Below are 18090 nucleotides of genomic sequence, written 5' to 3'. Positions count from 1 at the left end.
TGCTTTTTTCTTTCAGTTTTGACTTGACTATACAAGACATAATAGATTTTCCGAACAATCAACATATACCGAACCGAACCGAAAACTGTGACCACAAAACCGTGAACCAAACCGTGGATTTTGTGAACCGTTCCACCCCTAGTACATATGTAGATTTCTTTGATGATCACATATTACAAGAAAGTTACTCTGTCTACATTTGAACCCAGACATCCAGGAGACTCTGAGATACTAAAGGGTTAGCTTTGCAAAGAAGAAACTTCTTTCTACAGCAACCGATTCTTGTTTAAAAACTCTTTTGATTTGATGCGGTGAGAAACCAACAAAGAATGCCCTGCGCTTCCTCATCCAAATTGGGTTTGAAAACAAGGTGATTAATAGGTGCCATTTTTTAGAAAAGCACATCATTATTACTCCAATCAATGACTGATTGTTTCCGTCATTTCTGGGTAATATCAGACTAAGATAAAAGCTCGCTCAGAAGTGCCTGGGATTGAATGCATATGGGTGTAAACATATTACAGAGCTTGGCATGGGAAATCAGTGCTGAATTAGGTTCGCTTTAAGAGGTTGCACAATATCTTTATTATATTAAATGATCAGTTGTGTACTTCCCTTTCATTGTTTAGAAAACCAAGAATATTAAACCTTTATTCTGTCCAATCAATCTGAGTGAACCCGACTGACTGATTCTGGCTTTTTCAGTAAAGCCTGATGTCTTCGTAAAGAGGAATGTAAGCTGTTTACATTACAGCCGTATGATGAGTTCAGGTTAGAAGGTAAAGCATTTCAGTTTACAGCCTCAGAAAAAAAATCCGACAATCACCAGATCCAGTTTAAACTACCATCATCAGTCATTCACAGAAAGAAAAAAGAAATGATTTATATTTTCTAGTCGAAGGCATAAACACAGAACTTAGAAAGGGGTAAGAAAACATTTTTGAAGGCAACGTCAGACATCGAAGCGACGCCTGAAACCCAGACAAGGTCGTTAAACTTTTTTTGGTGTTTTGAAATGTTTTCGATTATCAAAGTATCATGTTTCATCTTAAAATACGAGTGGATTTCTCTCCATTATTGGTGCAAGAGAAGAAAATGTTTTGTAAATAAATAAAAAAAAATGCTTTGAGGGAAACTTTGCTTTTATCTTTGTTTATATTTTCTAATTTTATTTTATCAATGATTTCTTTCACTGATTGTATATTTTCTAATTTTTTTTTATTATATTTTTGCATTTTTTCCCACATTTTATATTTATGTATTTTATTCAAATCTAGCTTTGAAAATGTAATTCCTTTCAAACTGCGTTTCACAAACACCTGCCCTTAACGAGCAAACTGACCAGTAAAAGTGTCATAAACCAGATGAATAGAAACGCATTCTTGCTCTACACGCCTGACCCAAGATCAGAAGAGAATCTAAAAAATCTGAATGGAAATAGAAATAAATAATAAAAACAAAATTGAAAACATAAAATAACAAAAAAATAAAATAAAAAATATACATAAAAAAACACAGTCTTGAAACTTTTTTTTTTTTTTAATAAAAAACTGTTTTTGAGTTGTTCTTCTGGATTGTATTCTTCAAATTTTATTTTCCAAACCACGTTCTTTGCTTGCAACAGCGATAGAACAAAGTCCATATAGAATAATAACAATAACAATAATAATAATTTATCTATATTGATATATATTATCTACATTGGAGAAATTTACCCCTGCATGTAACCCATCCCCTTGGGCAGCAGTGGGCTGCCATTGTGGGGCGCCCGGGTAGCAATCGTGGTTAAGGGTCTGATTCGGATTTCAAGCTCGATGCCCAAACCACTAGGCCGCCACTCCCCCTTAGAAGACGATTAGAGTAAAACAAATACTCCTTTTACAAGTATTTCAATTATTAGGTGCAGGCTATGTGACCCGGTCTAACCCTGTGTGAGAAAGGCATCCCCTACCACCATTTCAGCAAAGAACATGAAACCTACAGTCAAACATGGGGTTTTTATTCTACTGTAAAACCTAGACTAAGAAATGGAAATACAGTGAAATCCGCTTATCGTGGTCACGGATATAGTAATCAACTGCTTATATATATCAAAATGCTTGGGACACAATCATTTCTATAGGAACGCTGTTTAAATAATTAGTAATAGTAATCAAGAAATCTGCTTATAGTGTTCATTTTTGGCCATTTTATGAATGGAAACGTGCAAAAATAATTAATACGGTAAGTGGATCTAATGTGATGACAGCACTCCAGTGTCAGAGCCCGTGACAGATGAGGACAAAATCGCAGAGGTACAAGAGCGCTTTGGTGCGGGTACGAGTGCTGCATGCAGCGAGGAGGGGGATGAAGACTGTTGTCCCTTCCAGAGCTGGGATGTAGAAGTTTGCATTTTAAAGACTGGCCTCCTGCATGTTGGTTCCAAAAATTTTGAACTTTTACATCGTTTTGAAAAAGAAGTGAAATTGGTGTTGGACACTCTGATCCAGGGAACCATGGAAAAATATGTGAAGGGATTTCTTAATGCGGCGCAGCAGATCCTTAACACATAACCGGACGTAGGCTTGCTTTAATTTTCTGTAGCCAATTCAGTTATCTTCTATGTTGTTCTGTGAAACCATTTGTGTCAAACTTTATTTTCAGAGATGGTAAAACAATGCACCCGCGGCACGACACAGCCGACACACAGAATAAGTTACATAGGCCTACTGTAGGCTATCAGAGTTATGTCTGCGCACAGCGCAGTATACTGTAATTAAACTTGAAAAGTACTGTAATAAAATTCAGTAAATGTGGAAGCTATCCATTTAATTTCCTTTTTCTCATAAAAAAAACATACAAATGACATTTAGATGATATTCTGCATAAAAAATAAGTGAAATAACGGTAAATTCCGTTTTAGTAATCAACCGCTTATAGTGCTCAGAATGGCTCTGGACCAACATGAGCACTATAAGCGGGTTCCACTGTATTCATTCTTTTCTTTGTAAATAGCAGAAAGGCCGACATTAGTTACTGACAATTAGCTGAAGGCTACTGAGGAAATGCAGCGTGACGATGATCTGAAGTCAGCTTCATGAAGCTGAATGAAGGGTCTGAAGTGGCCCATTGAACTTTGCTTTATGTCTATAGCTTCTAATCCCTAATTGATGAAACAATTTCTTTGCTCAGGTTACCTTACTAGCATAGAAATCTTTTATGGGAGGAAAAACTTTTTCACACCAATGAATTTATTCCTCATATTTTAAAAGTAGTTGCAGAGTTTTTGACTGGTTTAAGCACAATCTGTGTTTCCCTGAGCGAGTGGGGCTTACCCGCGCATCGTACTCCATGACGAACGGAGGAATGTCGATCTGCTCTGGTTTGATGCAGCTAAACAGCTGCTGGAGGTTGTCCAGGTAGCGAACCTTCTCCTTCAAGCCGGACACGGTGAAGGTGGTGAAGAACCAAGTGGAAACCTGCGTAGGGTTTGAGAGCAGCAAAACAAAAGTCTATCGGTGGTTCTCAGATTGTTATCCTGTCATTCTCAGAGACAAATAATAATAAATGAAATGTAATGGCCCTTTAATGGTCTGACAAAACGCTCTGCCTTTATGCAAACGTCCTGTGGTTCTATTTAAACAACGAAGAACTAACATAAACCAGAATGCACTGACGCTGTAACTCTCTTTGCCAAAAGAAAAATATTTAGAAGTTTAAGAATCTAAGGGCTTTGTGTGATGAAGTGGTGCAGATTGTCTAATAAAACTACCAGAAACAACTTAGAGAAAGTTTACATCTTAAAAAGAATATTAGCTTTTCACTATTAGAACTAAACTTTAGCTATTGTGCCATTTTGAGCGGGTTTATAGTAACTCTGGCTTAAAGCATTTTAATGCAATTAGAAAGAATTTTAATGCCATCAACAAGTACCTAGGACTCTGATTTATACATGTATATATATATATATATATATATATATATGTGTGTGTGTCCCAAATTCCTGGTTTTGCAGCCACTTTTGTTGAAATTTGTATTTATTTTAGTAAAACTAATATTTCTCAATGAATAAAGATGAACTAAATACCAGTAAATCTATGATAAATTAAAGGTAAAGGAAGTATGGGGCTTATCCTAGTTTATAGCAGTTTAGAAGCAAACCAGATGCAATCAAATTGTTTTCCTTAGATAGAAAACTATGAATTAATTTGATTGAATGATCTGGTTGAATTGTAAAGTGCCTTGAGATGACGTGTTATGAACTAGCCCTATATAAATACACTGAACTGAAATTCAAGTCTTACAATACCTTTTCTACAGAGGGAATTTTAAATTTTTTTTTTAATAAAATGCCAAATTAGAGAGTAACTCACCCCATAATCCACTTTTTTTTTTGTGCATTTAAACTGTATAAGTTGTGCACTCGACTGTATAAAGCCTCGAACTGAACGCTATTTCTGACATTTTGAATAGAAAAAACCTCCTGGATGGGAAGCGAAACATTTTCAAACTGGGAAACAAAGTCCAGTGGATTGTTTTTTTTTTTTTTTACTTTTTTAAAATGACTATGAACTGTACTGTGCTTGTTTTTAAATTTTAACAATTTTTTTTGTTCTGCAATATTTGTTCAGAAAAAAACCACAGTGCTGCCAAATGGTGTGTTTAGACCTGACGTAGTTTAAGCATCAGGAGCGTCCGTTTTTTCATTTAAAGCACAAGCTGGATGCGCATCTCATGGAGTCAAGCGGTCCGGTGGCGCATGTCATGTGTCTGTTTTGAGATGTCAAGCATCTGTTGTGCGTTCTGTGGACGCTAGAGTTGGAAAATTTTAACTAATTAGAGGAGCTTGGCTTTGTTTTTTAGCTAAAATAAAAAGTCAAAGTCCTGGTAGGGTAGGACTGGACTGGTGCGGGTCGCCAAACTGGGCCTGCGATAGACTAGAATAACACTGAGAGCTGCTCTTCTCTAGAAGCAGCTACTGGAGCAAACGGTACAATTAACCAAACTCTGAAAGCCCATAAAGTATATCATAAATTGGGACAAAGTTAATTTAATGACCAAACCTGAATCGAAAAAAGTTTCCTGGTTGGGAAGCGAAACGTCTTCAAACTTGGAAACAAAGTCCAGTGGATTGTTTTTTTTTTTTTTACTTTGTTTGGAATGTTTAAGATACCGTTTTAATTTGATAGTGCTAATATTACAATTAATTAAAAGATCTTAACATCTTCTTTAAACTGCAATCAAGATTCCTGACACTTACCTTTGAACGAAACGTTGGGTGTACAAAATAAAAGGCTTTCAGATTCTTTTTGTACCTGCAACACACAAAAACAGGACATATTAGGGACGAACCCACTCATTCTGCAGCCATCTTGCTTTTAAAGTAGGACAATAACAAAGAAAAAGAACAGGCATGGAACTGTAGGTCAGAATGATCTCATGACTATTATATTAAAAGAAAAGAGCAAAATGTGTGCAAAGCGAAGTCAGAGGAGCTGCTTCGCTCCAAAGATGACAAGTTTCACCAACAGGCAGCTCCAACCTGTCCATCAGCAATGGAATGATTACCACACAGTCATGCAAGAACATTAGCTTCAACTCAGAGACCACAGCGCCATGTGTGTGTCATTTTATATTAACTCTAAAAAAACTTCAAAAATATGTAAGGACAGATGTAAAATGATCCAGTCCATCTTAAAGCAGCTGGCCAAGGCCCTTATAGGAAGTAGGGTCAATCCTCGCAACAATTAGATACACATGTTAAATCAGAAAGTGGCCACGGGAATCAGCCGTCCCAGTTCAGCTGATGGTTTTGTAACCATGAGAACTTACAATATATAAATAATCAGAGAAAGCCATCAGTCATCACCAAACACAACATAAGGAACATATGCTGAACAACTGTGGATATTCCTGAGCCTGAATTAGCAGACAGATGATAAATGGAAGAGTTGTTGGGGAGTTTTTAGTCGTCCAAAGCATTTGCCTGTTGATCGTTCTCATGCATCCGTTCCTGGGATCCTAAGACACGGTCCTTAAAGTCCTTAGTTCCACCCGATTCATTATTCTATGACAGCAGTATGGAGTGAACTTTGTTTCATTATTGTTGCAAACAAAGCACACAATTTGTATAAAGATACTTGAAAAATAAAAGACAAAAAAAAAAAAAACACAAATTTGTGCATTAAGAAAAAAAAATAAATAAATTAAATCCAGAAATTAAACTTTGAAAAATGTTTCAAGCAAAACATTTTTTAGGGTTTTTTTTCTGCATTTTTTTTAAATTATTTTTACAAATTCGAGTTATTAAATTTTTTTTTTTTTACAAATTATATATTTTATAATTATATTTCAATTTTTACTTTTTAAATTTTTTATTTTTCAAATTAAATTTTTTGAAAATTGAATTTTTTTAAAATCTGGTTTTACAGATAAAATTCTCTTCACTTCAAATCCAACACAAACACTCCTCATTCCAGAGGAAAACCCGCCCAAGAAGTGAAGAGAATGTAATCAGTAAAATGCAATTAGAAAATAATGCAATTTATAAAAGTCAATCAAAGAATAACAATTTAAGAAACTTGAAAATATAAAATGCATAGAATGTAATTCAATCTGCCGTAAGGTGAAACCGCAGGGTTTCGTCGTGCAGTGCGAGTTCACAGCTCACAATGTATTTTCTCACACTGTGCAGTATGACGCTCTGATGCGATCTACTTGCTCACACTGTACGTCTAAAAACCATGTTGTACTCAGCTCTGCAGTAAGATGGAGCTACTCGGACTCGTCTATCCGGAAGCTAAACCAGTAGAAGAGAAATATGAAGCTCGGTAGAAAGAAATGCGCTGCCTTGGCAATTTGAGCAATTTTGTGCTGAAAGCCCTAAAAGGCAGCGACATATTTGGCAAAGACATGGCTGAGCAAACGTGGCTACTACTTTCTGTCAACTTTACAGAAAGAACGCCATTTCACTCGCACCCCCAGAATTGGTTTTTCATCTGAGAGGAAGAAGAAGAATCCTTGTTTGCCCACTGAGCGACTTGAACATGATGGCCACACACATACACATAATTTGATTTTCTCCCGACTTTGCGATTCCTGATCGGGAGGTGGTGGTGAGAGTGCATCAGTATACGACGCACAATCAGGCTGAAAGTCGGGCCTATCGGAAAATTCTCGCACGACTGGAAAGTCGTCCTGAAAAGGGCAAAAAAATGGCAAAGTGTAAGCCCAGCTTAAGGCAGCGCAGCTACAGTTCCTGTTTGGAGTTCAGAGGTCACAGATTAAATCAGATGGACTGCTTTATCAATGTATCTGTTAATTTAAATAAAACATTTTAAAAAAGCCTTCCAATGCCTTGAAAAAAATAGCCAAAACTTCTTCATACTTTGCTAAAGTTACAGCCTCAAATTTAAAACTACCTTTTAGGATTAGTCTGACAGACAAATGTGTGATTGTGAAATGGAAGAAAAAACAACATATGATTGTCTTTTACAAACGCATAAGTGCATTAAACCCCAGTCCTCTGAAAAACAAGTGAGGTATCCAAGTCTTAGTGATGCCTTCTTGTGTGTTCGGCCATGGAGGATCCGTACCACAAAGCCTCACAGTGATTAAACACTGCTGTTCTCAGCACAGGGGCTCACTCCCCTTCATAAACTCCACTGCCTTACTAGTTGCATTCTCACACCCTTTTCTACACAACAAATGCCCGAAACTCAGTAATCTGTCTAATTCAATTTTGGTAAAACATGAATTCCCCTAGTTGCCTAAGCGTGCATTTTAAACCTTGCTTTGTACTTCTCTACAGGAGAATGCATGCTCTGAATTCCAAACAAAACATTAACAGAGGAAGAGACACACAAGGATATGAGCAGAGGAATCACCCCACACTCTAATTAAAATGAAGCCATGTCAGGCAGCAGAAACTGACAAATGTATGTGAGGAAGCTCAACTAGCAGAATCACTGATGTCTTCGACAGAAATAGTCTGAGTGGGGCCAATGAGGAAGAAATTCCACCAGTGGAATGAGGACTATGGTATAGAGAAGGGTGTGGTTCCTGGTACGATTAAAGGCACACTATGCAACATTTTTCAGTTAATTAATGTGTTCCATAACGTTTTGGATGATTAAATGAGTCATTTCAGGTTAAACAAAGGTATTCTTGGCCGCCCTGGTGGTCTGTGGGGGAAATACCGCACTTGCAATTGCAGGAGCACCGACCCGCACCCACAGGCTCAGAAGTCTTGCGAGAGTCAGTCTTGCTTTACGGCGAGAACTGCTACACCCCCCAGTTAAAAGCATGCTCGCTTCTAGCACAGTGGCGATCTTTGTGCAGTTATGCTACGTTCACATCGGACGCAGCAAAATCTCGTCTGCTGCTTCATTTTTACTGCTTGTACCAGTTAGTTGTTCTGACGCGCGGCTGAAGCAGCTTTGCTGCTCTGGCTGCGCGGTGCAAAAGTGTGTCTGACGCGCGTTGGGCAGAGCTTCACTATCCTTTCTCTGCCTTGCAGCTATATTTGCTGTGATCAGTGGGAATAAAGTAGTTTTAATATGTGTTTAAGTGAGAAAATACACCTGAAAACGTAATTAGTGCAGTCAGTTCATTCAGATTATCATCCTGGCTTCAATATTTTTTCTGCCGGAGCCGCTCAGACCCCCACATACCAGCGGTGCGCCGACAGTAGGAAACCCTTCATCAGCAGCCTCTGGCCGGGTCGCCTCCTCGCGGTTCACCGCGGCAGCTGGTAGGTGTTTTTCATCTAAATAATCCAAACTGCAGGCAGCAGGATAATAAAAGCCAACATATTCTGCCGGCAGATTTCTGCATTTTAAGTTAATTTAGGCGTCAATAAACTGTTTAAGAGGAGTGATCATAGCCTCTGATCATCAGCGCTGTGTCTCTCTCCCTGCGTCAGATGATTAAACGCGCCCGACACGCTGCCTCAGCTGCTCAGACGCGCGGCGCCTGCTGCTCAAAACGCGCCGCGGGACCTTTTGCTGCGCCTTGACGCACGTCAACCATTGACTTTGCATGTAAACTCGCTGCTTCTGTCGCGCCAGCTGCATCCGGTGTGAACGCAGCGTTAGTCATTTGTTGCGTTCGCCTGTCTGCTAAGCTCAAAACAACCGCGCCTGGCTTGACGGACAAACCAGGAGAACAGATGTGCATATTTACGACAGTGCACTTTTACTTTCGCCCTCTGGGGGGAGCCTCGCTGGAAAATCAACACCGGTTGCATAGTGTACCTTTATACTAGTCTAATAGTCTTCTACTAGACAGCCAATTGTCCTACAACCAAAAGGCTATGACATTCTTACCACCACTCGAGCCCATTGGTAAATGAGATGAAGCAAATGGAGACAGATGAAAACCAATTAGGCCAAACATCAGTAGAAGGACTTTGTAAAATGTGGTACAAATGCATGGAAAAGGCATAATTCAATTCCATTAATGGGCCACTTAAGGCACTTTACAGAGTTGATTCAATCAGATCATTGAGACAGATTGGTTAAAGGTTTTTATCTAAACGAACCCAGCTAATTGCATCGAGTGACTGACAGCAGGGTTCGCTCTTCCTGGATCAGCTTATAGCACAGGGGAGATTTCGCTGGGATAGTGTCATTGACTTTAGAGCTTTTTACACCAGCATGCACATGGGGACAGTGGAGAAGAAGAGCGTAATTTTGACCGGAAGATACCGGAAGCAGCACCAGGGTTAGTGGGACCCCCAGGGATTTACTGGGGGTTTCAGAAGACAAAGGCAGACAAAAGGAACATAGACCCACTGATACAGGGAGATGGTAAAGTAGCTCCAGATGTAACTTTGTCTAGCAGGGGACCGTTAAGAATAACTCCTTTGTGGTTTGGGGAAATCAAACAGAATCATTCCCAGACAGAAGCATGGCGGTCACTTACTCCCCTGTTTCTTAGGACAGAGTCAGCTGGAAGACTTAATTTCAGCTGATGCATTTAAAGGGCTTTAGGGGTCATCCAGAGAGGCACACTAATTCCAAAAGGTAAATTCCAAAGGAAAAAGAGCTTCACTGCTGGAACACAAGTGACCCCTTCCAAAAACAGAAAATTAAAAACAATCCACTGGACTTTGTTTCCAAGTTTGAAGACGTTTCGCTTCCCATCCAGGAAGCTTTTTCAATTCAAAATGTCAGGAATGGCATTGAGTTCAAGGTTTTAATCAGCAGCCCATCAAAACCTTTGTATTTGTTTTGATAACATGCAAATTGAAAGTGATGAACGGTTCAACCCCATTGGAATGGAGGTCGTTTGGTTTCTTTTGTGAGCCTGCAATGCCCCATAACTGTCTAAATGTCTTAAAGAGGGATCGTTAAAGGGAATTGTTGGCCTGGCTGAATAGGCGAGATCCTCCACTCTCCTCAATTGCTGCACTGTAGGTTTTGAAAGCTGAAATCTGAGTCCACCCCCTCTGTTTAAGGTTGTTTTTTCTTTCTTAGCGTAGATGGCTTCCGTCAAGCCCCTCTGAAACCAGCTATTTTCTTTTTCCAAAATGTGAACATTCTGGCCCTCTAAAGAATGTTCTTTGTCCATAAGGTGTAGATGAATGTTGTCCTGAGGAGGTCGCTGTTCTGTGTTGGGTCATATGTCTGTGTAGAGGTTGATTTGTTTCTCCAATATAAAGATCAGAGCATTCCTCACTGCACTGAACTGCATACACCACTCCGCTCATATTTGGTCCCTCAAACTCAACGCTATTCCTGACATTTTCAATTTAAAAAGGTTCCTGGATGGGAAGCGAAACATCTTCAAACTTGGAAACAAAGTCCAGTTGTTTCTTTTTTTGGATTGACTATGACCTAAATGACTGAGAATCTTCACCAGCAAACTGACCCCTTCCATAAATCTCTTCATCAGAGAGTACTATTGTATCACCACATTACCAAGGCCTACATGACATGAAGAAATGACACCCACATACAGTTCAACACTGGAAATCCGCCGGGGCTTCAGTCATGCAGGAAACATAACCAAAACTGGACAGGAAATGATGTCTTTGCTAGGACAACACCTCTCAAACACAGACCACTTAGGGTCAAAACGGAAGCATGTGGGCAGAGCTCTGGACGGTTTCCGTCACTCTGAGGGAGAGATGAGATTTTTGTTGTTGTTTTAAAATCAGCCTCAGCCAAACTAAGCCCAGAGCCAAACCGCATGGGGTGTGGTAGAAATATCTGACAAAATCAAACAATTATGTTGAACCACAGATGGCCAGAAATAAAACAGGCATATAGTAATAAATTCAGAACCACAATAGAAAACAACAATTTTATCACCGACCTTTTGCAAACCCTGAAAAACCATCTTACAGACCAACCTCAATGCTCAGTGCCCAGTTTAAGTGGATAAATCTAATCACCAAGGATGTGATTGGTCTGTCACCAACAAACCCGGGGGTGGAGGTTCTTCTATTATTTGTCATGCTGGAAAGTGCTTTCAATATCAACGCACAGAGTGCAATTCAACAGAACCATATCTTGCTTGATTTTCTTTGTCTCTACCAGGTTTGCACAACCTGGAGCGGTCGTCTTTGTCCATCATTAACACCAAAATAGTTTAAGTTCAGACAGATGGGATAAGGAGAATCTTTCAGTACCGTAATTTTACTTTTCACAGATTACCGACTGAATTTAAATGCAAAGGTTGCCTGACTCAACCTCACACATGTAGATGCTTTGATCAAACATTTCCATTATAGCTTTCGATGTAATTCTAGGCTCAGTGTCCTGCTGGAAAGTAAACTTCTGCCTCAGACTTAAAGTCTTTTGCTGTCAATGACAGAATAATCCTGTTTGCATCCACAGAACACAAAGGCACAATAATCATGTTTCACTGTGGGGACTGGATGTAGGGGTGTGGGTTGTGGTTACTCGGCTTTCTTTTCATTGGCCTTTATTAGATTTATAAGAGCTGTCCTTTTATAACGTTCTTCCATCGGAGCTGTGGATCTTTACCACTCCAGGGCTCCTATGGTCCTTTGAGTTGCCTCTCTAAGTACTGCTTTCGGTTTAGGTGGATTGCGATGTCTTTGTAGGATGACAGTTGTGGCGGGATGATGTTCGATTCATTGAAAGTCCTTTTTTTAACCCACTCCTGTTTTAAACATCTGTATGGTTTTAACTCTGGTATAATTGATGTGTTTCCAGGTCTTCCTGATGCAGTTTGCTTGATGAAATTTCTGAAGCCCTCAGAGAACAGCTGGAATTAGACTGAGGAAAGCTCAAAGGATGTTTCTAAAATACATTTCATTTCTTAAAAATACAAAACGGTTGGCTGATGGAGCCCAGCGACTTATGAGTCATTTAGACAGGGTTTGGATAGTTCTGCTATCAAGTTTGGCCAAAATGTGTCTGCAGAACTACTAAATAACTGGAACTCCTGAAATTTACTCCTTACCTTACTAAAAACCTGAAATAAAGTACTTTTTATCCGTGCAGCCTTGTTGAATTCCGTCATACAAGCAAGAAACAGTCTCCATATGAAGCTCAAGTTAGGCCACGTGGGGCGATGGTAGGATTCATGTAGGTCTCTTGACATTTCGGTGTAATTTGCATTTCATCTCCCTTCTCTGTGGTCTGTGATGAATCAGCAAAGAGCACAAAAAGGCTCAACGTTATTGAATGACCGCCTGGGCTTTCCCTGTTCCACTGAAAGAGGAACAGGCACACCAGTAGGTGTTTTGATTCATATTCAGTGACAGCTGCTTGAGAGCTGCGCTCATTCTGTTCACAGTCTTAATTCTCTCCACTCGCTTAAACAACTTCTATTACAGCTCTTAAGGTGAAACCAGAACAAAAAGGTGCTACTTGGAATTTAACTGACAGAAACTGAGTGAGAAAGATGAGCTAAAACCAACTAAATGAACCCACATAGGAAGCAGAAAACATATGTGTTATAAAGGGTGCAACGAGTGCATGGAGATTCCATCTGACACAGGAAGCTGATTCAGATGTGGTTACCAGACACAGACTGAGTGAGTTTCTTTACTTTATCATGGAAGAAACTATGCTTGACAGTGAATTTGAACCCCCCCCCCATATGTCACTGTGTGTGGAAGAAGAAAGAAAAACCCACTGATAATATTCCTGTGTAATACTAACTCAGTCTGAGTAATCAAAATCCTATATTCAAATGAAGATTACAAAAGATTTGTTGTATTTATGTGGGCTACTAGCTCGCAGATTAAAAAAGGGGAAGTATCCCACTGAACAGGAGCAAATCTAGGTCAGGAGGAAAAAAAAAAGTTTGACACCCAGTCAGAAAAACCCTTTAGTTTGGAAAATGAATCATGCATTTCCCACTTCAAATATGAACAGCATCCTAAGAGACCAGGGTATGTACATTCTGATCTCTCTGTAGGCTTTTCCACTCGAGTGGTTCCAGAGAACTATAAGCACCATCTAGTGATATCAGAAGAGCTGACACTGTTTATAAACCGAGTCACAAGCAGGGTTTATAAATCTATCTGCAAACACTGATGTGAACCATCTCGGTGCACAAAAATGGCCTAGATCTACCGGTACTAATACTATAACTGTTAGATATTTATCACTATTATATCTTGTGACTTTGGTGGCATTTATTCATTGGTACATTCTCTGGAAGAGGGACATAAAGAGAAGGAGATGAGATGCAGAAAAGTAGTTTTCTTTGCCTCCTATCTTTAAAAAAGGGGTGAGAGCTTAGCAGACACAGAGATTTGCCGAGATTTGCTGCGTCTCGTAGCAACTTGGCTTTTTAAGAAATATCTGGGTTAAGGTAGGGTCTACTTACTCTAATCTAGTGGATGCACACAGACTGCTTTTTTATAATTTGCTAACACAAAATGGGAACTCCAATTGTTTTCAATTTAATTCAGTTCAATTCAGTTGATTTAAAAAGCGCCAATTCACAACTCATGTCATCTAAGTGCACTTTACAGTTCAACCAGATCATACAGGAAAATTTATTCAAAGTTTTCTATCTAAGGAAAACAGGTTGATTGCATCGAGTCATTGACTCAAATACAATTCATCACACTAAGCATGCTTGTAGTAAGGATGTACAAAATAATCGTCATGACGATGCATCGCAATTCTAATTTTTGTGATCTACTGCATCGATTCTTGAAGGCAAGAATCGATTATAAAAAAATAAATAAAAATGAACAAATAAAATACATGAATGGTTGGCGCACATCAGCCAAACCCAGTGCAATACAACTTCCAGTCCAGCAGATGTCGCTGCGGATGTGTTGACGCCCGCTGCTTTGTGTCACAAGCATTTCCGGCCGCGGGATACTGAGACGAGTCATATGAAATAAAACATGGAGGACACTATGAAAATTCACCCCCTGGATCACATTTCAAGTCAGATGCTTGGATGCATTTTGGCTTTAAAAACAAAGAAGGTAAAAACGAAATTGATATGACGCACGTAATTTGCAAAAGGGCAAATGTCCTACATTTGAATGTTTTCATTTGATTGGTTTAAAGGAACACTGAGGCCATGTAAATGGCACTGATTATCCTTATTTTGTTATTTTAAGTTTGATGAATCCTAAGCTCTTTTTGTCAGTGTGTCCATGCCAGTAATAGTAATATTTCTGTCCAGTATTTGTTTTCATGGCAACACCTCCAAAAGTCGTTTCAATAAATACAGCCATGTAGACACTATCCAGATCACAAACAGCCAGTCAGCCACTGGTAATGCTGCGTTCACACCGGGGGCAGCTGGCGCGACAGAAGCAGCGAGTTTACATGCAAAGTCAATGGTTGACGCGCGTCAAGGCGCAGCAAAAGGTCCCGCGGCGCGTTTTGGGCAGCAGCCGCAGCGCGTCTGAGCAGCTGAAGCAGCAGGTCGGGCGCGTTTTAGCATCTGACGCGCGTGACGCGCCGCAAACGCGTTGCTGCTCGAGATGGAAAAATTGAATTTTTGCTGCTCGACGCGCCGCGTCAACCAATCAGAGAAGCTGATCTGGGAGCTGGCTGGGAGAGAGACACAGCGCTGTGGACACAGACCGCTCTGATTACTCCTCTTAAACAGTTTATTAACGCATAATTAACTTAAAATATATACATCTGCCGGCAGAATATGTTCGCTTTTATTATTGTGGTGCCTGCAGATCGGATTGTTTAGATGAAAAACACCTACCAGCCGCCGCGGTAAACCGCGAGGAGGCTGCTGATGAATGGATTCCTTCTGTCGGCGCACCACCGTTATGTGGGGGTCTGAGCGGCTCCGACAGAAATAATATTGGGAGGCAGGATTGTAATCTGGAGGAACTGACTGCACTGATGAAGTTTTCAGGTGTATTTTCTCACTTAAAAACATATTAAAACTACTTTATTCCCACTGATCACAGCAAATATAGCTGCAAGGCAGAGAAAGGATAGTGAAGCTCCGCCCAACGCGCGTCAGAGCCACTTTTGGACCGCGCAGGCAGAGCAGCAAAGCTGCCTCAGCCGCGCGTCAGAACTAACTGGTACAAGCAGCAAAAATGAAGCAGCAGACGCGATTTTGCTGCTTTTGCAGCGTCCGGTCTGAACGTAGCATAAGGGCTGTATCTTTTTCTAACTGTGTTCAGTGAAGATATCGCAATGCATCGCAATATTTCAAGTATCATGATGCATCGTGATAGAATCGCATCGTGGCATGTGAATTGTGATTCGAATCGAATCGTGACTTCTTTGCCAATACCCACCCCTAGCTTTTGGCGACACTGGAGAGGAAAAACTCCCTTTAAACGGGAAGAAACCTCCAGCAGAACCAGGCTCAGTGTGAGCGTCCATCTGCTGAGGCTGACTGGGGGTTCAAGGAGACAGAAGCAGAGACACAAAAAGCAGCTGTAAAAGGCGTCCAGGAAACACACAGCCAGGCAGACGAGCTCCGAGCCAGCTCCCATGTCAGAGGATGCAGAGAGTCACAGTCAGAGAAACAGGACTACACTGAAAAACAGGCCGATCCCCAACAAATATACACCTTATTATGTATAGAATTAAAATAAAAAAACGTTGTTTTTGCTGCTCTCTGCTCCTGATAAAGATCAAATTTACTCAGAAAGAAAAAGCCTTGATAAGGATTTTGATTGGAGCAATTTTCATTCAAAAGAGATTAAAATAGGATGAGTGCTATAGGCAGGTCAGAGCTTCATATATTAAAGACTATAAACTCTTTTAACTGTTCTTCAATACTACAAAGGAGTATTAGGGCCAGACTAGAGTTTTTTTTTCTTCTATTTCAAGAATAAAGGCGTAACATTATGAGAACAAAGTCTTAAAATTAAGAAAATAAAGTCACAAGAAGAATACTCATAAAGTCGAAATATTAAGCGAATAAAGTCCAAAAAATAACGAGAAACAAGTTATATTTTATGACAACTCCCACAAGAAGCACTTTCTCCCCTAAAATGAGGAATGTTGAGCATCATGTGAAGTTATACTTTGGCTCTGGTTTGACAAATAAATCTTTTAGCACCAAATTGGGCAGAATGTCATAGTTGGCTTCGGTTGCTGTTTGGTGGTGCCGTCATCTGCTGGTCAGACCTCGAAGCTTTCTTTCTTAAACGGGTTGGCGTTTGAAGACTTCATTCTCATAATATTATTACTTTATTCTCGTAATATTATGACTTTATTCTCGAAATAGAAGAAAACAAATCACTAGCCTGGCCCTAATACTCTGTTGTATCAATACAAACACAGAAATCAGTAAAATATTTGCTATATTTAGATTCTTAAAGAAACATTTAACAGAAATGGATGCAGAAGTTCAACATGACCTGTGGTGGAATGCTCAGCTTGTCAGATGTTCTGTTCGTTTCCTCTATGCGAGTTAAAAGAACTCTGGATCTCATTTATTAAGGATATCAAATAGTTGGCTACATGTTCAAAAAGATTCCTCTTTAATCATTGCTCTGGCTGAGCTACCAGATCTCTGAAGGCTGATGGTGGTTCTAATTATTATCTATTTTAGAGAAAATGAGGCTGGTGTGCTTTAAAATGTAGCATAGCTCTTAATCTATCCATCCCCTGATGCACGACCTTGAAGCACGCGAGTTAAAAACAAACCTCTAGAAACTCATTGATCAGTTTTAATTACTACCTGTTCCAGTGGAAGCTCGTTTCCACTGCAGAAGGAGAACTGAACCCTGTTAGTTCATCATGACACAAATCAAATCCAAGCAGTAAAGTCTTGGTTTGGCTTGAAAAGTCACTAGTTACTGGCTGATTAATTTCCAGCACTGATTTAAGATAATAAAGGATTGAGACATTGAGATAAACGAGGAGTGAAGAAGATCAAACTGACTTGATGTCGACGACGTCGTAGAGGTTTCTGAGGAAGTCTGAGTCCAGATGGTTGTGCTCCCCAGTCAGTGTGTGGAAGTAAACAATCACATAATCCTTCACTGTGATGTGATCCATCACATGGATGAAGTACAACAAAGCCTGCAGAGAAAATGCAAACACTGTTTTTTTTTCCCCCTTTTTTTCATAATGTTGCTTTTTTATTCTTCTTCTTCTTGGGAATCAATCAATTTAATTTTCTTTTATGAATTTACATTCAGAGTTAAACAGTCAGCATAAACAAATCATAACTAAGTTATAGCTCTGCATTTATTGTTCAATGTCAAAAACAATCAGAAACTATAAAAGATAAGGACACACAGAGATGCTAAACATTTAAGTTACCTTTTCAAGGTCAATAAGGGTGACTGGGATGTTTCGCCCAACCACAACCATTACTGTCCTGCCGCACATATCCACACCTAGGAATGGTAAGAAAGCTCAATCAGAGTTCTGATCATGGTAACAGACGAAAGACAGCAGATCAACACAGGAACACTTTGCAGGCTATTGAGGGGAGAATTGGACCTCTGTCAGTTTGTGAGGCTTTTAAAGAAAAAAGTGTTACAGTGAGTAAAATAAGTATTTGAACACCTGCTATTTTGCAAGTTCTCCCCCTTAGAAATCATGGAGGAGTCTGAAATTGTCATCCTAGGTGCCTGTCCACTGTGAGAGACATAATCTAAAAACAAAAAATCCAGAAATCACAATGTATGACTTTTTTAACTATTTATTTGTACAGCTGCAGATA

At 39.7% G+C, this 18090-nt stretch overlaps 1 protein-coding gene across 2 annotated transcripts in view; it reads right to left on the bottom strand.

Moving 5' to 3' along the window:
• The window catches only part of gdap2 (ganglioside induced differentiation associated protein 2), a 60577-nt gene that overhangs the window by 5798 nt on the left and 36689 nt on the right, over nt 1–18090 (bottom strand). For both annotated transcript variants that reach the window (XM_038272047.1, XM_038272046.1), the window contains exons 10-13: nt 17685–17761; nt 17302–17441; nt 5240–5294; nt 3315–3458 (exon numbers count right to left, since the gene is read on the bottom strand). In XM_038272047.1, the coding sequence (XP_038127975.1) occupies nt 3315–3458; nt 5240–5294; nt 17302–17441; nt 17685–17761 (416 nt within the window). The remainder of the gene's footprint in view (nt 1–3314; nt 3459–5239; nt 5295–17301; nt 17442–17684; nt 17762–18090) is intronic.

This window comes from Cyprinodon tularosa, unplaced genomic scaffold, assembly GCF_016077235.1.
Source record: "Cyprinodon tularosa strain WSP-4 unplaced genomic scaffold, ASM1607723v1 ctg815, whole genome shotgun sequence".
Lineage (NCBI taxonomy): Eukaryota > Metazoa > Chordata > Actinopteri > Cyprinodontiformes > Cyprinodontidae > Cyprinodon > Cyprinodon tularosa.
Note: the sequence above shows the minus strand (reverse complement) of the source record. Positions and strands in the feature narration are given on the sequence as shown.